At 34.9% G+C, this 22,734-nt stretch overlaps 1 protein-coding gene across 1 annotated transcript in view; it reads left to right on the top strand.

The window, feature by feature from the left end:
* DAB1 (DAB adaptor protein 1) overlaps positions 1-22,734 on the top strand; it is a 411,660-nt gene that overhangs the window by 168,939 nt on the left and 219,987 nt on the right. Inside the window, exon 3 of the mRNA XM_053694085.1 lies at positions 6,789-6,887. Coding sequence (XP_053550060.1) covers positions 6,789-6,887 — 99 coding nt within the window. The remainder of the gene's footprint in view (positions 1-6,788; positions 6,888-22,734) is intronic.

Genomic DNA, 22,734 nt, shown 5'->3' with positions numbered 1-22,734 from the left:
TCTTATGGATGCCAATAATTATATGTTAGTATATGACATGGAGGATCACCTGTATCAGGGATCTAATAAAACATAATTTTTATTAAGATAAATTATTAAAAAAATATGAGTGCATTGTGTCTTAATAAAAGTTATGTTTTATTAGATCCCTGATACAGGTGATCCTCCATGTCATATACTAACATATAATTATTGGCATCCATAAGAGTGCTAGTATACTGTCACTTTTGCTTCCTCATTATCTTTAAAATGTATTAACCCCTGACATCGTCACCACTATACTTAAGTTATTAACCCCTATTCCCCAGCACCCCAACATTGCCCACACTATAATAAAGATATTAACCTCTATTCTGCCACTCCCTGAAATTGCCGCCACTAAATAAAATAATTAACTCCTAAACCTCTGGCCTCCCACATCACTACCACTAAATAAACCTATTAACCCCTAAACCACCAGCCCCCCACATCGCCAAAAACTAAATTAAACTATTAACCCCTAAACCTAACAACCCTCTAACTTTACATTAAAATTACAAGATCCCTATCTTAAAATAAATAAAAAACTTACCTGGGAAATTAAAAAAAAGTTTAAACTATAAATTAACCTAACATAACTATTAGACTACAATTAAAATAACTACAAATTAAATAAATTAAATTACTCATTAGAAAAACTAACACTACTAAAAAAAAAAAATCTACATTTACAAAAATAAAAAATACTAAATTACAAAAAATAAAAAATACTAAAGTACAAAAAAATATCAAACACTAAATTACAAAATAAAAACAATTACACCTAATCTAATACCCCTATAAAAATACCCCCCAAACATAAAAACACCCCCTAGCCTACAATAAACTACAAATAGCCCTTAAAAGTGCATTTTGTAGGGCATTGGAACTCTCGCTCTGTCTGCAACAAACTTACAGCAATTCATGACCTGTTTATATCAAATGCTTTCACCATTTTAGCAATTACAGAAACCTGGCTATCTCCTTCTGACACTGTTTGCATTGCTGCTCTCACACACGGTGGTCTTCACTTTAGCCATACCCCTAGGCAAGGTGAGAAACGTGATGGGGGTGTTGGCATCCTGCTCTCCCCCTCCTGCACTTATCAATACCTACCTCCAATCCCATCTCTTTCCTTCTCCTCCTTTGAAGTCCACTGTATTCGTCTGTTCTCCCCCCTATCCCTAAAAGTGGCAGTCATCTATCGCCCTCCTGGACCAACCTCCCAATTCTTTGACAACTTCGCTGCCTGGCTTCCTCACTTTCTCTCTTCAAATATACCAACCCTAATTCTTGGGGACTTCAACATTCCTATTGACAACCCATCTGCCCCTGCTGCCTCTAAACTTCTTTCACTCACATCCTCCTTCGGTCTCTCACAATCCACCCCATTCCCAACTCACCGTGATGGACACTCCATCGACCTGGTATTTTCCTACCTCTGCTCTATATCTTACACCACCTGTCGCCCTTTTCCCATTTCAGACCATCACTTGGTCACCTATAATATTAATGCAACAGCTAAACCCACTTCTCCATCCCGCCCCCGCACCTGTAGAAATACACATGCTGTGGATCCGCTCCAATTTTCAAAAATCATTCAAAATCTCCTCCCTCACACCTCCACTATAACCTGCCCTGATCTCGCTACAGCCCACTATAACAAAACTCTCTCCTCTGCATTAGACACACTTGCCCCTCCCCAGCTGCGCAAAACACCACGCCGTCAGTTACAGCCCTAGCATGCTCAGCAAACACGCTATTTGCAAAAATGCTCCCGTACTGCTGAGCGTGTCTGGAGGAAAACTCACTCTGAACCTGATTTCATACACTATAAGTTTATTCTTCGTTCATACACTTTCGCCCTTCACTTAGCCAAACAAACTTACTTCTCTTCTCTCATATCTACTCTTTCCTCAAACCCTAAACCACCCCCGCCTGTCTTTAGTGCTCAAGACCTGGCTGACTACTTTTTAAACAAAACACATACTATCCGAAGCAACATCCCAACACCAACCTGCAATACTCCAACAACAGGCCCAATTACTCCCTCTGCCACCCTCTGTAACTTCCATCCAACCACTGAGAATTAAGTTTCTTCCTTACTATCTTCCTCACGCCTCACTACCTGCCCACTCGACCCTATCCCTTCCCATCTAATTCCCTCCCTATCTTCCACCCTCACTCCTGTTCTTACCCACATCTTCAAACTATCTCTCTCTACCGGCTCATTCCCATCTTCTTTCAAACACGCAAAAGTCACTCCCATACTCAAAAAACCCTCCCTCAACCCTAATTCTCCTGAAAGCTACCGCCCCATATCACTGCTTCCACTAACATCAAAACCCCTTGAAAAATTAGTTTACAATCGCCTAACCCACTTCCTGTCCGCCAACTCCTTGCTTGACCCACTGCAATCCGGATTCCGCCCAAAACATTCAACTGAGACTGCCCTTACCAAGGTCACAAACGATCTTCTCTCTGCTAAAAATATTGGCCACTACTCTATACTCATCTTACTTGACCTCTCAGCTGCCTTCGACACAGTTGACCACCCCCTCCTCCTACAGACCCTTAGCTCTTTTGGCCTCTGTGACACTGCTCTTTCCTGGATTCACTCCTGTCTTTCTCACAGGTCTTTTTCTGTGTCACTTGCCGGCGACTCCTCCTCTCTTATGCCTCTGTCTGTTGGAGTACCTCAAGGATCTGTTCTGGGTCCTCTACTCTTCTCCATCTATACTTCTTCGCTAGGTAAACTTATCAACAGTTATGGTTTCAAATATCACCTCTATGCTGATGACACCCAGATCTACCTTTCCACCCCTGCTCTCTCTCCCTCTGTCCTCTCTCATGTCAGCAACTGCTTATCTGATATTTCTTCCTGGATGGCCTCTCACCACCTAAAGATTAACATGTCCAAGACTGAGCTCCTTCTTATCCCCCCTCAAGCTCTACGCCGACTTCTCTATCCCTGTTGACGGCATCACCATTTCCCCATCGCCCCAAGTCCGCTGCCTCGGAGTCACACTTGACTCAAACTTATCCTTCATCCCCCATATCCAATTGCTTTCTACATTCTGCCGCAATCATCTACGCAATATTTCTAAAAATCGCCCTTTTCTGAGCGCTGACACCACAAAGCAAATAATCCACTCCCTTGTTATCTCCCGACTTGACTACTGCAACAACCTACTCGCTGGCCTTCCTCTTTCCCGCCTCTCCCCTCTTCAATCCATCCTAAATGCCTCTGCCAGGCTGATCCACCTTTCCCCTTCGAACTGTATCTGCTGCACCTCTCTGTGAGTCCCTTCATTGGCTCCCCATTCACAGCAGAATTAAATTCAAAATTCTCACCCTTACATACAAAACTCTCACCTACGCCGCTCCCCTCTACCTATCCTCTCTAATACACAAGTATACTCCAGCCCGTCCACTAAGATCCAACAATGACCTGCTCCTTGCATCCACAACTATCACCTCCTCTCATGCTAGACTGCAGGACTTCTGTCGTGCAGCACCTACCCTCTGGAACACTCTCCCTTGTGCTTTCAGGCTTTGCCCTAATCTTTCTTCCTTTAAATGCTCCCTGAAGACTTTTCTGTTCAGGGAAGCCTACCACCCAACTCAATAATAAATTAATTTCACTTACCTAATATTTCCCTCCTCTAACTCTGTATTAACATCCTTCTGAATCTTGCAGTCCTCACCTCCTGTTTCCCAACCTCCTACCCTTCTAGATTGTAAGTTCCCACGGGTATAGGGCCCTCAATCCCTCCTGTATGTGTATGTAAATTTTGTCCTGTATCTTACAAGTCTTGTATTGTTTTATTTAAATGAATTGTATCCATGGACAGCGCTGCGGAATATGTTGGCGCTTAATAAATAAAGTATAATAATAATAATAAAGAAATCATCTCTTTTACCTGTAAAAAAATACAAAGACCCCTCAACAGTAAAACCCACCACCCAACCAACCCCCCAAAATAAAAAAACCTAACTCTAATAAAAACCTAAGCTGAAAATTTTAAATCAGTTAATAGGAATTAGCCATTCGACTCAGCCAATAGTAATGAGAGCTGCTTAAATCCTATTGGCTGATTTGAACAGCCAATAGGACTTTAGCTGCTCTAATTCCTATTGGCTGATTTAATTTTTTCAGCCAATAGGAATGCAATGGTACCCCCAGTATAAAAGGGGTACCTTGCATTTGAATCCTCAGTGTGCGGCAGGTGATCGCATGAAGAAGACCTCCACGTTGGATAGGTGGACCTCTGCCTCCAAGCATCGACTGCTCCGCCTCCGCAGGGATGAAGAAGATGCTGGTCCCATGATGGGTGAAGATGGAGCCGCCTGGATGAAGATGGAGCCGCTGAGATGAAGATTATTCAAGCCTGACTTCAGCAACTGTGAGTACCTAAAGAGGGGTTAGTGTTAGGGTTTTTTAAGATTCTTTTTAGGTGTTTTTGTTTTTTTTTAGATTAGGGCTATTGGGCAATCTTAAAAGAGCTGAATGCCCTTTTAAGGGCAGTAAAAGAGCTGAATGCCCTTTTAAGGACAATTCCCATAAAATGCCCTTTTCAGGGCAATGGGTAGATTAGGTTTTTTTATTTTGTGGGTTGGGGGGGTAGGGTTTTGTAATGTTAGGGGGTGTTTGTTTTTATTTTGTAGCAAAAGAGCTGATTTCTTTAGGGCAATGCCCTACAAAAGGCCCCTTTAAGGGCCATTGGTAATTTATTATAGATTAGGGTTATTTTATGTTGGATTGGGTTTTCTTTAAAAACGGGGGTATAAGAATAGAAATCATTTTTATTATTTTGTATAATTCGTTTGTTATTTTGTGTTTATTTTAATTTCACAGGTAAGTTTGTTTTTAGTTTTAAATAGGTATTATTTAGTTAATAATTGTAACTTTTATTTTGGTCTATTACAATTATGTTAAAGTTAGGGGGTGTTAGGTTTAGGGTTAGGGTTACGGATAGGGTTACAGTTAGGTTTAGGGGTTAATATAGTTTAATTTTGGTTGTTGCGATGTGGGGGCCGGCGGTTTAGGGGTTAATAGGTTTATTTAGTGGCAGTGATGTTGGAGGCCAAAGGTTTAGGGGTTAATAACATTATTTAGTGGCGGTGATGTCGGGGAGCAGTGGAATAGGGGTTAATATCTTTATTATATTGTGGGCAATGTTTGGGTGTGGGGGAATAGGGTTTAATAACTTTATTATAGTGGCGGCGATATCGGGAGTGGCAGATTAGGGGTTAATAAATTTATTTTGGTGGTGGCGATGTTGGGGGCGGCAGATTAGGGGTTAATAAATTTATGTAGGTGTCAGCGATGTCGGGGGCAGCAGATTATGGGTGTTTAGACGTGGGGTTTATGTTAGGGTTTAAACTTAACTTTTTTTTCCCCATAGACATCAATGGGGCTGCGTTACGGAGCTTTTCATTCCGAGATCCCAAGTGTTAGTTTTTTTTCTAACACTCTCTCCCCATTTATGTCTATGGGAAAAGCGTGCACGAGCACGTCAAAGCAGCGCTTGTATGTTGTGTGGTATGGAGCTTAACGCAACAATATCACACGCATAAGGCGGCTTTTTCAAAACTTGTAATGGCAGCGCTATGGAGGGTGAAATAACGCAACTTTTGTTGCGTTCATTTCACACCCACTATAGCGCAAAACTTGTAATCTAGGTGTGTATTAGGTAGATTGCGATGTGGCGGGTAGGCAGATTGGGGTTAATACATTTTATTATTAGTTGTGATGTTATGTCGGAAAGGAGGTTAGGGTTTTGATGTGTCAGGTTTATTTTTGGGAGGCGGGTTAGACTTTTACAGGTGATACAACATTTTTATGTTTTTTTCTTACACGCCGACAGTCCATAAACTGCTGTAATCACTGGCGACTCCAGAAATGTGTATTTCCAAACATCTCTGAACATTGACAGTTTATCGGACTTACGGCAGTATATGATCTGCAAGCGCCGTATATGTGATTCACCCGATGTGTGAGGTGAATTTACGGGAGGCGCTGAAACCTACGCCGCATATGTAATCTCACCCCGGAGCTGCATCCAGGTGAATTCTGAAAATGGCAGGGTGGTACTGAGATCCCTCGTCCCCCCAAGTGGAACCTCACTCTACAACACTAGACTGCCCTCTGGCCTGGCTTAATGCCTAGTATTAATATAACTGTGTTGGTTATGCAAAACTAGGGAATGGGTAAAAAAAAGGGATTATCTATCTTTTAAAACAATAACAATTCTGGTGTAGATTGTCCCTATAAATAGTCAGTTACAATAATACAGTTTTAGGGGTCAGCTAGATATAAATAAAGTGTGAGTGTTCAAGATCACTAGGTCCGTTTGGTCTTTAATTATATGTGACACTATGCCTGACACGTATTACACTATGTCTTGAATGTTTTGATTTTATAGCTTAGTGGCCCAGAAACTGTATTATTGTAACTCACGTTTTTGTTATTTTTCTTACCACAAAAGATTTTGCTTCTAAGACAAAATCTGAAATAATTACTTCAAGCACAATGAAATATGTATCATTTTTTAGCTCCTCTGTCTTCAAATGTATCAGTATAAATAAAGTCTTTTATAAAATTGCTATTTAAAATTAATATTGAATGTGTTATCGGAAAATTGACCTTTGATACATAGCTGTCTATTGACAACAATCTTTTAATGTCTCATCTTTTTTATTAAATAGTTGAAAGTAAAAGGGAAAAAGAGGCTAACCTTATAACCTTACTTTCTCTTCCTCAATAGGGCATTGCTGCTGGTGCCCGTTCAAAAGGAGAACACAAACAGAAAGTTTTTTTGACGGTTTCTTTTGGAGGAATCAAAATCTTTGATGAAAAGACAGGTGTAAGTAGACATGCAATGCATCCATATGAAGTGAAACTTTTTAAAAAATCTGCTTGGAAAAAGCTTACAAATAGTATGTCTTGTATCAAAAATGTATCCTTTTGTTAAAATATTCCTTATTGAAATTGTAGAAATACTATGGCTTTAACTGATAGATAGTAATAATGCTTTTTTATTCTTGTGACATTTCTTCTTTTATTTATTGCCTTTTCTATACCCTGTTTTGTAAAACTTTGCCTAAAGAAAGTTAATGGGTATAAAAATACAAATGTACTTCATTCCTCTAATACTGGTAAATTATGTGATATTGCAAAGAAATAAACATTCAAGTTGCTTGCTGTGGTCTTAAAGTAACTTTTTTAGGTTGATTTCTATGTTAATCGCTTTATGTGTTTGGAATTCAGTAATTAGATTAAATAATTCTTACTATCTTAGCTCTTATTGATAGTTCATGGGCCCTGATTATCTAAAGGTTGCTTAATGCTTGAGATTTACTAAGGGTATTCATTAATTGTTTTTCAAATGTGTTGTTACTGTTATATGTAGGGTTCACAAGTGATATCGAGCTCAGTTACTCAAATAGGTGTGATTGCAAAAACGTTTGTACAATGACTTTTGAATCATGAATTGTATATATTTATTTATATATATAGAACTTTTATTAAAAGTCATTTGACTGATTACATTGATGTAAAGAGGAAAACAATATCTATATTAAGGGATATTTTAGTGAAAAAATAACATGCACTAATTTGTTAGAGAGTGTATTTTTATCAGTAGCAATCCTGCACTTATTTTATCACTATAAACTAGTGTTGCTTTTTGGGTCAGTGGCAGTTTCTACTCAGGACTAGCAGTTCTCTGAGGGTCCTATACTATGGCTCCTTTGCGGGGCTTAAACATAATTGGTTGCATGTATTAAATGGGTGGACAGACAAGTAACCTCTCCCCATTAATTAAACCTGAGGAAGGGATGTGGCTCTAAAATGCAGTTACAGTTGAGCCAGACATAAATATCACCCTTTATGTTTTTGTTTTTTTTTAATGCAACTATAACTTTTTATTCGATTTAAATGTTGTATTTTTTTTTTTATTATTAAAAATAATATATAAAATATGTCTATTTATATATTGGTTTTTGGGAAGAAAAGAGTTTGCTCGAATGACAAAACACAAAACACTTTTTAAGGCAAAAGTCAACATACTAATTGGTTGATTTCAGGCAGAGATGCATTATCAGTATGTAGCAGTTTCTGGGAACAAGTCCTCAGCAATAGCAGTCACTAGGGAATCTCCTGTCTTATCTGTGCAACTATTGCATGTGACTGACATGCAGAGAAACGAGGATTAATACACATTGTTACCACCTGATACCTGCACACATGACTGACCAGCTAAAAAGGTTTTCTTCTAATTGAGATAATCTGTACACACACTGCTTACTGTTTATCAATAAGTTTTATTCACATAAAGAATCTTTTTTTTCCATTACATTTTTTTTTTGCCATATATTGATATGGAATTAAATTATTTAAGGGTCATTAGAGTCATGTTTGATATATGCATATTATATTTAAGAGAATGAGTACCAAGTAAAAACAAATATTTAAAATAATTGATTTTTTTTTGTATAGTAGCAAAATATGCATTGTTTTGTAATACAATGGCAAACACCTTAAAATTATCTTTACTTAGTTTAGTTAGCAACGGATATAAATTAGCTCTTGCACTGATCAAGGAATGAATGTTTAGAATGATGAAGTGCATGGATTCTGAATCCTGTAGAATACATCCCAGGAAATGGATACAAATACAATTTTCAGAGATAAAGTGCAGGTATGGAGAGTAAAATTAATAATAAACGTACATTACAAAGGTTATTAACATATGACACTCCTGTGTGGGGGGGTAGCACAGAACCTATAGTTTTTTAGAGATATAGTTAGGTACGCATGGGGTCAAGAAGATGTAATCATTAGTCCAGGTTAGAACCTAGGGGCCGAGCAGTGGAATAATAAACCTAAACTCTGCACACTGGATAAATTATGTGATTTCACAGTGGGGATGTATTCAGGGTAGCCAGGACAGATCGGTCCAAACAACAGGGTTGAGATGAGAGAGAGGTCAAAGTTCAGACAATGGTCTGGCAACACACTGGCAGAAAAGCTACAGGAACGGCAAGCACTGTTCAGATACATCAAAGATCCATTAGACAAGAGCAGCAAATGATCAAGCACCCAGGAACATAATCCAAAAATACGGCAAGGTGGTCTGTGGACCACATCAAAAAATAATGCTGAATGGGTAAATTGCTGGATGTTGAGGGTATATTAAGTTTGGGGGCTCATGGTTAGAGTTTTTCAGGAGTCGCAGTTAAGGTTTATTAGAGGGACATAACACCCAACAATTTAGTCATTCCCGGTTCAGACAGAGCATTTAATTTTAATCAGCTTTCAAATGTACTTCTATTATCTAATTTGATTTGTTTTCTCAGTATCCTTTGTTTAAAATAATAACTAGGTAGTCCCAGGAACAGCTATGTATTACTGGGGGCTTGTTTAAGATTGGTGGCTACACAATTATGTCTCTTTTGCTCACTAAATGTATTCAAATAGCTCCCATAGGGCACTGCTGCTCCTTCAACAAAGGATACCAAGAGAATGAAACAAAGTTGATACTAGAAGTAAATTGAAAAGTTGGTTTAACATGTATTCTATATTAGTGTTGCATGTCCCTTTAATGAAAAAGAAGCTTATGCAGTTAACTCAAGGTAGAAAATCACAGAAAACTGATGCAGTTGCAGAGGGTTTCCCCCAACCTCATGAGTGGTTACAAAAACTTCTTTTACACACACACACACACATATATATATACATACACACACACACATATATATATACATACACACACACACATATATATATACACACACACACATATATATATACATACACACACACACATATATATATACATACACACACACACATATATATATACACACACACACATATATATATACACACACACACACACATATATATATATACACACACACACATATATATATACATACACACACACACATATATATATACACACACACACATATATATATACATACACACACACACATATATATATACATACACACACACACATATATATATACACACACACACATATATATATACACACACACACACACATATATATATATACACACACACACATATATATATACACACACACACACACATATATATATATACACACACACACATATATATATATACACACACACACATATATATATATACACACACACACACACATATATATATGATGAGAGAGGGTTTTAGGTACTTGCGCCACAACAAGAGTAATAGTAGTATTGCAGTGAAATGCTCTATGAGGATGTCCAATGCCTGCTGCTATTAGTGATGTCTCATTCCTCCTGAATGAGACTAAAGTGGTGAGAATTGGAATAGAGTGTCTTCTAATAGCGCTTGCAGAAGATGTTCCTCACAAGCAAATGGGAGGGAGGAAAACAGAAATGGGGATATCCCCAGATGAATGAGGGCAATTGAGGAGAAATTAAATAATAATAAATGCTCACCTGTTGGATCACAGGGACCAGCGATCAGCGACGGGTAGAAATGGATGGTGTGTGTTAACACCAAAGCACATGTAAGGGAGACAAGAAAAATATATGCACCCAAAAGGATATTTATGTATATATTAATATCTCATAATATCAAACGGAGGCTGCTTGTGGGAACTTCCAATTCTTACCACACTGTATATGTGGACAGAGGGTAAAGAGGAAGGAAGTTCCTATTTAATATAAGCTGATAACCAAAAAAATATATAATGATGAAAAAGGAAAAAAGGAAAATATATGAAAACGCAGTATTTTACCACTTACCAAAAGTGCACAAGGACACTAATAATCCTTCAGGACGCCCAATCATTTCTGGTATAAATAGTTAAACTAGTAATTTATCAGAATATGTGGATCATTTCTTACAACCCGTGGTACCAACAATTAAGTCATACCTAAGGGACACTCCACACCTACTCACATTATTGAAAGACACACGTTGGGATAACAATTACTCATTAGCAACATTGGATGTAACTGCACTGTACACATCCATACCACACAGTAAAGGTATAAGTGCAGTGAACCAAATTCTTACATCAGATACAAATATCAAAAAAGAACAAATTTCCTTCATTGGGGAAGCAATCAACTTCATTCTCACCAAAAACTATTTCACATTTGAAAATAAAATTTTCCTTCAAAAATTCGGCACAGCAATGGGCACTAAGTTTGCGCCTAGTTTTGCCAACATGTATATGGGAGCTTTTGAGGACCAACACGTATGGAAAAACAACACATTCTTGGAACATATAATCACATGGAAAAGGTTCATTGATGATATCATAATCATCTGGAACGGAGATGAAAAGCACTTTGAAGAATTTGTCCATCACATCAATAACAATAACTGGAATCTGAAATTCACTAATACATGGAGCAAGAAAGAAAGAAATTTTCTAGATATCACTATATTCATTGAAAATGAACAGATAGAAACAAAAATCTACACAAAAGAAACCGACACAAATGGCTACTTGCACGCCACGAGCAACCATCACATGAAATGGATTAGTAATATTCCATTTGGTCAGTTTCAACGAATAAAAAGAAATTGCTCTAAAAATCAGGATTTTGAAGAAACAGCAAGTGTGCTTAAACAAAAGTTTTATAACAAAAAATATAACAGGAAAATAGTAGATAAAGCATATGAGAGAGTAAGCAAAATAGACAGAGATAATCTACTTAACTCGAAAAAAACAGAAAATAAAAATAATACAGATATGGATTACACTACCTGCCCCAGGTTTATCACCACATACAATAGTGGAGCCAAAAACATTGAAAAAATATTGAATAAGCACTGGCATCTGCTCAGGAAGGATCCCTTCCTAAAGGAAACACTACCAGAGAAACCGAAAATTACCTATAAGAAAAACACAAATCTTAAAAATATACTAGCTCCCACTAAACTAAAAACTAAAAAAGCATCAACTCAGGGAAATTGGCTAGAAACCAAAACTAAAGGTTTTTACAAATGTAACCGGAAGAATTGTGTGTGTTGCGAACATATCAGTAAAAACAAGGAAGAAAACAAATGGATCACGGATAATGAAAAAAACTAATTTGAAATCAGTAGTTTGATGAACTGCAAATCCGAATTTGTTGTCTACCAATTAACCTGCAGCTGTAATAAAATATATATAGGTAGAACGAAAAGAACACTGAAGACTAGATTTTTAGAACACACAAAAAACATCACCAGTGATAAACCAGAGTATGGCATTGGTACCCACTTCGAGGAATTCCATGAAAAAAGTGTGGAAGGCCTAAAAATTAAGGCCATTGAACACATTCCATACAGAGTAGGAGAAAATAGGTTACTCCAGTTAAGAAAGAGAGAAACATACTGGATTCACAAATTAAAAACCAGGAAACCATATGGCCTGAATACTGATATAGATCTAGCAGCCTTCCTTTAAAGAATTAAAAACACCAAGAATCTATTACATTATTATTCCTATTGATTTCTTTCTTACATAAATATGTATAAATATAATTACATATACATACATATCCCTACATTTTAATCCGCTAATAATACTTTAGGTTACCCTAATTCTATTTTATTCATCTATTTTTCCATATTTTATAACTTATATATATAAAAATTAATTTTTTTATGATTCCAATTATCCCAATTTTTGTAACCCCGGATCATCCACTTTTTTCCTTTTCCTTTTTTTATCCATTTTATTTTTCCACATAAACCAATGTTTTGTAACTATTCCCCGTTATCAAAAAAATGCCCTTTGTATACCAAAAATATATATCGGATCAATTAGATCATTATATACTCCTCCTTCTTCCGTATCAAATAGCTTGACGCTATTTAAGGGTACCCAGGATGCTAATAGATCCATTAGCCTCTGATGAAGTGAGCTGATACGCTCACGAAACGCGTAAGGCACGTGACGCACGTTCGTGACGTCACTTCCGGAATTCCGATACACACGCCGAGACCTTGTCACTAGCTGCACCGTGCAGCGTTGGTGGTCTCAGCCGCTTTTTCCAATCCTTTTTCGATCCCTAGGACCCTACCATTGGGCACCCATCCTCAGCTTTACATTTATAGTAAGTAAATCCGCCACTCACTCGGCACCATATTCCTCCGTGCTGCCTGGCCACTTATTAACCCCATTTTTTTCCGTTCAATATTATCGTTTTTAACTAGTTTGGCTATTATCATATGTTTTTTATATATTTTTTATCTGTTAAATTTTATAACACATATTTGTATAAACCTTTTTTATATATTTTTAAGAGTACAATAATAAATTATAACTGTTTTTAAATACTCTTGTTTATTTCTTCATATCCACGCATATATATATTTTTTCATATATTTTCCTTTTTTCCTTTTTCATCATTGTATATTTTTTTGGTTATCAGCTTATATTAAATAGGAACTTCCTTCCTCTTTACCCTCTGTCCACATATACAGTGTGGTAAGAATTGGAAGTTCCCACAAGCAGCCTCCGTTTGATATTATGAGATATTAATATATACATAAATATCCTTTTGGGTGCATATATTTTTCTTGTCTCCCTTACATGTGCTTTGGTGTTAACACACACCATCCATTTCTACCCGTCGCTGATCGCTGGTCCCTGTGATCCAACAGGTGAGCATTTATTATTATTTAATTTCTCCTCAATTGCCCTCATTCATCTGGGGATATCCCCATTTCTGTTTTCCTCCCTCCCATGTGCTTGTGAGGAACATCTTCTGCAAGCGCTATTAGAACACACTCTATTCATATATATATATATATATATATATATATATATATATATATATATATATATATATATATATATATAGTTTCAGATATTTTGCCTTTTGTACACTTTATTCTTTGTCTTTTTTCTTTTAAAAAAAAAATCTTTGAAAATGGAAATAATTGTCATATCAATTCTTTGTAATCTTCTAAGGTGGAATACAAATAAAAAAGTAAATAGGATTTTGATCAACATATATTTTAAACTAGGGTTGTTAGAAGTATATGAAGCTGAAGCCAAAATTAAACTTTCATTATTCAGGTAAAACATGCTCTTTTAAGTAAACTTTCTAATTTACTTCTATTGTCAAAGGTTGCACAATCTTTTTATATGCACAACATCTGTATGTGCAAGAAATGACCATATATATGTTTATGCATGTTGTGATTGGCTGTTGGTTATCACATGAAACAGGGGAAGGAAAATGGAATGAACTTTGAACTGTGTCAGAAAAAAGAATACTCATTTTAAATTGTGCCATTGCATTTTCTTTTTCTTATGCATTTGTTGATTATGCAATTCTACAGCCAGTGCCAACACTTACACAGCCAATTAAACTGATGTATAAAGCAAATGAATAAAGTGTAAAACATAGAACCACTGATCTGAATAAATACAGATATGTTTTTTCTGCACCAATTGCTAGCAATGCATGTGCCCCTTTAACTGATAAATACAAAATGCATGGCAGAGCTTTATTAGACCACAATGGCACCTTTCTCTCATTTATAGTGAACAGCTAATGAGGCTGTTTACAAAGCTGAATTCCCTGTAGGATATGTTAGTAAAGCAGGTGCTAATTATATGTTGGGTAATATATACAGTTTTGTTTGTTGCTTTTTGCTACACATACAGTATACGTTTTAGAAAAAACCCACCATACTGCCTAGTATCACATCTATTCTCATTTGCTAAGTATTTCACTTTCATTTATGAACAGAGAAGCTGAAAAGATAATTGCCAGAATCCTTTCATTTCAAACAGTCTTTTATCAGTTGCTGCACAGTTTTGCATAAATTATTTCTGGCACTTGTTTAAAAATATAACCAATTTCACTGAATCAGCTCAGTAAGAAGAGTCAAACTGGTTCCAGGGAAGATGAAAATGAACTACAGATGAAGATCCTATGTAGTCTGTTCTAGATATCCGCCTGTTGTGCTCACTGCAGTGGAATGCCCCAATCATTTTTAATAATGTGAAACATTAGACTGCTGCCTAGGGGGCCTCATTATTTGGGGTGCTATCCAAAAAAATGTTGAATTCATAAGGTTTTGCATTTGTGATATCAGCTTCATTATAATAAAGGTAATTGCATCTTTAAAGGGACAATAAACACTAAATACATCTCCTGCTAGTTATGGGTACCACACATGTTGAAATGTACCTTTTATTGCATTCTAGTCCTAATGTGTTTGCACATGTGCAGTGACTCTCTTCAGATACCTGCAGTGTAACCTAAGTTTCAACATGGCATCCCCCATAATTAGAGGGAAGTGCATGAAATCTATATTTATGCACCTTTAATGCAACTGATAACTCGCTGCATAGAATGATTCTACTTACAAAGCAAACATACAAAATGAGAAACAATCAAACAAAAAATACTCCTCTATAAAACAGTTAATGCCTAACAGATGCACAAAAAAGGCTTTAAAAAAGTTCAAGAGAAATAATAAATAAAAAAAAACAACCTCATCAACTTTGAAATAATGAGACTTGCATGTGAGACAAGGAACTTTACAGTGGCAATATCATTTTTAGAATTCTGCATGCTTGAAAGAGATTTAGGCTAAAAAAAAAAAAAAAAAAAAAAATTGTGCCTCTAGAATATTCTTGAACACCCATAGCTGGCCCATTGTTCTCGTCTACGAGGTTTCTGAAATGATACTCGTTCCAACCAGGGAGATTACTTTATCCTTATACAACAGACATACAAATATTTTACAATTACGAACATCTGCGTTGCTGGCGGGTATGTGAGATATCATATATTAGAGCACTTAAAACAGCAATATATGTTAATGGAAAGAACACTCGAAAAGATAAGTGAAATGAACCTTCATGAATTTCATACATGACATCTACATAACAATCAGGTGTCTTGCAAGTTTAAAGAGACAGTCTAGTCCAAAATAAACTTTCATAATTCAGATAGAGAATGTAATTTTAAACAATTATCCAATTTACTTTGATCACCAATTTTGCTTTGTTTTCTAGGTATTCTTAGTTGAAAGATAAACCTAGGAGGTTCATATGCTAATTTCTAAGCCCTTGAAGGCTGCCTCTTATCTCAGGGCATTTTGACAGTTTTTCATGACTAGAGACTGTTAGTTCATGTGTGTCATATAGATAGCACTGTGCTCAAGCACGTGGAGTTCCTAGGAGCCAGCTCTGATTGGCTAAAATGCAAGTCTGTCAAAAGAACTAAAATAAGGGGGCAGTTTGCAGAGGCTTAGATACAAGATAATCACAGAGGTAAAAAGTATTTTAATATAACAATGTTGGTTATGCAAAAATGGGGAATGGGTAATAAAGGGATTATCTATATTTTTAAACAATAAAAATTCCGATGTAGACTGTCTCTTTAACAATCATTTGTAAATCTAGTTATTTTATATCCATTGTTCTGTTAGTTAACCAGATGCATTAAATGTGCTGGATCCGATGAACATTTGATCAGCAAAATAATGATATCACAAAATGCCCATGCCTACGAGCTCTAGGATATAAATGCAGTCTTGTTCTTTGGCATTCCAAACATAATTAAAGGACTATTAAATAAAGTTGCATTGTGTATTAAATGCAAGTGCATAATAAAAAGACAATATAACCCTTATATACAAGGGGTAAAAGGTATATGGTATATGACAAGGTGTTTGACTGGAAAGGGCTACTATGTATGTATACATACATATGTCTAAATATGTTTATGTGTATATATACATATACCCTGAACTTCAGTCATCAGGGACAATCCTCTTTTTATTATACTTTGGATTTATATATATATATATATATATATATATATATATATATATATATATTTCACATTCCAATGTTCTTCACAAATGTGTATATATCTATTTATATACATATTTATACATATATAAACACATAAATACACATGAGTATATATATATATATATATACATATATACTACTGTATATACTCATGTGTATTTATGTGTTTATATATGTATAAATTTGTATATAAATAGATATATACACATTTGTGAAGAACATTGGAATGTGAAATATTCATAACTACCTTTGGCTTTAGCGCAGTTGGTCTAACGCGTTTTTGGGTTAGCGCGCCAGCGTTAGGATTTTTTTTAAAGAGTGCTCCATTGAAGTCGATGGGGAGAAGTTAACGCGGTCGCGATATCCAAAGTCCTGAAGTTAACGCGTATCGGGTTTCTCTTGTGCGCTAACTTTTTACTTTCAACTTGTAATATGCATGCTAACATACCCGCATTTACATCCGGTGGTGTTAGCGCACGAGCAAAAAAACATTTAGTGTGCCATTTGTAATCTGGACCATAATCTAGGTTTGGCTAGAAAATCTGTGGTTTATGTTTCTTCCTTTTAAACGTTATTGATGCAATTAATTCTATGTACCAATTTTCTATATGGCTTAGTACATTTAACCCAAGTGAACTTATATTCTATATTTCCCATGATATTATTATATTGATATGATGGTAAAGTTAATCCCCAATTTGAAATTGTCCACTAAACTCTAGTTTCTATATTAATTTACAAACATGATTACTCATGATGTTAACTCCCACTGGTATAAATAACTGATGTTGGTTTCAGGGAAAATGCATACAGTGCCTTCCATCTGAAACCATCTGTTATACTAGTAATAAAGCTATTACAAAGCACACACCATGATGATACAGACTGTGGTATGCATATTGTTTTATTTGCGTGTCTGGTTTTGCCACTAACTGTGCGTCTTATATTCTTCTTGCTAATATCTATGCACTCAGCTCTTCATTGTAAGCTCCTGTATATACAATTGTCAATTTATTCACTATATTGAATTGTGTCACCAATACTTAATTATATCACATTTTTTCTTTTGTCCTGATTAACTTTCATTGTTACTCAGTCAAAATAATTAATTAGATAAATTGTATGTTCTTTTGTCCTCTTAATCATTTTTTAGGATAATGATTGATAACTAACAATGAATATTTCTTGTAATGTATTATATTTATATTTGTATTCATTTTAATATTGGAACTGAAACTGAACAAGTTTAAAGACAACCTCAGAATAAATAAAAGGTTTAATTAAATAACTGTGTAGTGATAACTATTGCACTGTTATAATAAGGGTCTACATTTATATTACAGAATACAGTAGCTTAATTCAAAACTCATTTAAACTTCTGGTTTAGTAACTTGTAGACTTAGATCTTTTAATATTTTTGCTTCATCTAGAACATGTAATTAAACCTGTAATTATAGAGTTGTGTTTTGAAGATTAATAGGAATTATATATATATATATATATATATATATATATATATACTGTATATATTGCATTATTTGTTTCAATTACTAATTGATTGAACTTTCAATTGCAAGATATAAACTATGTGAGTAAAATATGTTAGTAAAATGCCCCTTTAATTTTCATAGCTTGGAAGTGGAGTTTGGATTTCTATTTGCCCAATGCAGCTATACAATCATAGATTTTTTTTCTTAATTTACAGTTGGCCAGATTACAAGTGGAACGCTATTTAACGCTCCAACATCAGCTTTAACTGTGCTAGAAGTAAGCTTTTTGCACAAGTCTGCGTGTTCACCTATTCCAAGTGTGTGTTCACCTATTCCACCATAGAAGTAAATGGAGCAAAACAAGTGGAAAAAGCCCTAACACCCTACTTGTGCGCAAACCCGATCCCATATTCTCATGTGCGCTAACCTGACATGAAAATATGAATATTTCACATTCCAATGTTCTTTACATAGTAGAATATGTTCTATTTATTCCTAAATACATATTTCTACATTTTAATACAATATACAGTATATCTATACCATATATATATATATATATATATATATATATATATATATATATATATATATATATATACATTATTATATATAAGCATAGATATATATATATATATTTCTTTAGAAATACGTAGAACATATTCTGCTATGTGCAGAACATTGTAAAATAATCTATTTACATTACATGCAAAGATAAAACTATAATTAAGAATGAATATTGCATAAATATGTTTTTTTTTATTTTTAATCTCCCTAACTGCAAAGGGCTCCAATGCACTATATATATATACTGTACATATCTACAAATAAATGCATAAATATATATATATATATATATATATATAGGTATATATATATACACACTTACATACATACATACATATCCATCTTTAGAGATGTACATGAATGTATCTCAAAGTTAAAGCCCTTTGCCTTTGTAATGTATTTTTTATGTGTTCTGTGACACTTTTTTATTTTGCAAAACAGTTGAGTTGAGCTCTGAGGACGTGCTAACTCGACCAGCCTTAACTTGTGTTGCGCTGAAGCAATCATCATTACTTTCAACTTGTAATACAAGCGATAAACCCGACTTACGAAAACACTGGCGATAAACCCCATTTCATTCTTTGAATCACATGGGAAAAACAATCAGATTTCATATCACTTTAAGTGCAGATGATAAACATAGGTTTCTGTGGGTTTGGCCCTTTCAGAGCTGATCTCTGTGCCACCTGCACTTGCATAGGGTGTTATCTAGTACATGCCCACGGTAACACCCCCCCCAAATAACAGGAAGTGTTGTGGGAGCCTAAAAAACATGGATGAAGGGGTGCTAAGTATTCATACACCTAAATCTTAGCTATGTTAAGCTCTGAAAGCCCACTAGGCTCACTGTTTGAAAGGTAATTCCCTGCTCTTTCAAACAGTGGGTGATTTGGGAGAATAAAGTGCACATATTTTTATATGAGGGACTCTCTAGGAAATTAAACAATGGTATCCAAAAAGTCCTAGAGACAAGCAAGCCCCCTTGCTTTTAGGCACAGTAGCCTGTCTTTAAACTGAAGCCTCTATATAGGTTTTAATAGCCAGGTGAACCCTGTGGTAATAGTGACCACCTGACGTGCATTTATTTGAATAGAGGATCATGGGAGCCTCTATGTGCATATCAAAGTTATACACATATACTCAAAGTATAAATCCTTCTCCTTTTTGCAAAACAGTTTAGAAAACACACACACTTGTACAACCTTGCTTATTAAAAGTTTAATAAAAATATGCATTTATTCAATCTTTACTTATGGCGTTCTTACATGTCATGAAATATACATAAAATAATAGAATGTTCTGAGTCTTAAAACCCCCCACAATATATAAAATGTATTTTCACTGAAAAATGACTTTAATAGGGCTTACATGTGAGCAGCATCTGAAAACATCAAAACAGCTCAGCACAAGGGTGGGAATGACTCTGCAGTTAAACTGTTAAAGTCACTAGTCCTTGACTTCATTTTAGCCTTGATGTTTTAATTTGTACAGGGGAAATATCACAAAATCATATTTTTAACTCATAATATTAAAATGTCTGAATACAGAATTATTTAAAAATATATATATCTAAACAAATATTTGTAAATGAAACTGAGATTTTTTAGTACAATACAGTTTGCAACAGTTCAAAAACGACTCTTGCATATGCCCCAGTCTCTGGTATGCACAGTACAGTATGTAATTATTTTGGAAGAACTTTAACCTCATATTAGAGATCAGCGTATAATTTGCAAGGTTTGTCTTTGGCGGCTAATTAACTGATTTTTTAACTGGGCACAGATGTTGCTATACACTTGTAATTCCTAAAAATATTCATTTAATTTAATATTAATATATTTAACACTATTTATGCTTCATAATATGAAAATTAGCTATGCTTACCCACATGCCACCAGTGAAAGAGAATAGCACGATGGAGGACTAAACTTTATTTAAGTATACTAACTAGTTAATCTACCTAGATATGTTTTGCAACCAAAGATAGAATGAGAACAAAGTAAATGTACAATAGTGTTCAAATTTAAGCAGCAACATTTTTTTAATCAGTTTTGCCAGGGGTTTAAGAAAGACTTATAAGCGAAGGGGTTAAATATACTAATGCTTATATATTAAATAGCATTTTACTAATTCAAGCTTTTTATCTTTTTCTTGATTTTTTATAATATAAAAGAAAGAAGAATTCATTTTTTTTTACAAAAGTGTTTTATACTCATTAATTACAATATGATAATTTGTATAGCTTCTTAATATATTAAGACACATTTAATCATATCTCTTTAGTTAATCTGTTCTGTCCATTTGATCTCTATAGTTATAAATAAATATTTCCATGGAAACTGCATCATTGTATTTTAAAGTTTATGTTTAATATGTTTAATCTATTTAAAGGTATTATTTTACATTTTAATGAATGTTATTTTATATATCTACAATGAAATGAAAACATTAGACAGTGGACACAATTTATATCTAAAAAAAATTATAAAGTCACATTGTAAGATCTTATTCAAACTTACTAACGTCTGCATAGTAATATTTTATTAAACAAGGTTTTTGCATTTTTATAATTTTTTCCATAATCAATTTTAAAAATGGAACTGTTATAAGATAATAATAATAATAATAATAATAATAATAATAATAATTACTATACTTTCTATTTTTGTTTAAAATGATTTGCTAAGTTTAAAGTATCGCCATACAAGATTTGTTCCAGTACTATAGCTACAATTTTGGTTGTTGCTACACCATATGTATACATTTAATGTTAAATATGATATCATTTTTTTCAGAGTCTAGGTAAACACACATTTTTGCAGAGATCTGTAATATTTTAATGTAGTTACAGAGGACTATGCTCTTAAAAATAATTAAAAATAAGATCCCGTTATTGCAGGTGTCAATTTGATACAGTACTTGTAATTATAAACACAGAGGTATAACATTAAAGGAATAGTCTAGTTAAGATTATACTTTCATGATTCAGATAGAGCAGGTAATTCTAAGCAACTTTCTAATTACTCCTATTCATTTTTATTTATTCTCTTTATATCTTTACTTAAATGTAAAGCATAGGAGCTGGCCCATTTTTGGTAGCGCCTGCTTATTGGTGGCTACATTTAAACACCAATCAGAAAGTGCTACCCATGTTCTGAAACAAAAATGGGCCGGCTCCTATACTTATATTTTTGCTTTTTCAAATAAAGATAAAAAGAGAACGAAGAAAAATTGATTATAGAAGTAAATTAGAAAGTTGCTAAAAATTACATGCTCTATCTAAATCATTAAAGATTGATTTTCACTAAACTATTCCTTTAATTCTTGGTTTGATTGAGAGAGATTACAACATAAACTAAAATGTATGTCTTTTCTACTTATATCTCATCTTCTAGTTTAATACATAGGGGCCGATTTATCAAAGTCTGGTGGACATGATACACTGTAGAGTATCATGTCCGACAGACATTGCTGAATGCTGAAAGCGATGATTCACGGCCAATCAGCCGCTAACAGGGGGTGTCAATCAACCTGATCATATAGGATCGGGCAGATTGATGTCCGCAGCCTCAGAGGCAGCAGACCAGTTAAGGATGAGCGGTCTGAAGACCGCTGCTTCATAACTGCTGTTTCCAGTGAGCCTGAAGGCTCGCGCAGAAACAGGGGCATCAGGGGCCATTCGGCCCTTGATAAATCGGCCCCAGAGTATAAAGATTAGTGATACAGAATTCTACTGCTGGGTATAGCTATATAACAAAGTGAACATGAGTAAAGAAAAGGGTACAGTTTGCAAAGTGGCCAAATTAACTAAACTGATACTTTTA

Source organism: Bombina bombina, chromosome 10 (assembly GCF_027579735.1).
Source record: "Bombina bombina isolate aBomBom1 chromosome 10, aBomBom1.pri, whole genome shotgun sequence".
NCBI classification, from domain to species: Eukaryota; Metazoa; Chordata; class Amphibia; order Anura; family Bombinatoridae; genus Bombina; species Bombina bombina.
The sequence above is the reverse complement of the archived record's forward strand: the minus strand, read 5'-3'. Positions and strand labels throughout refer to the sequence as shown.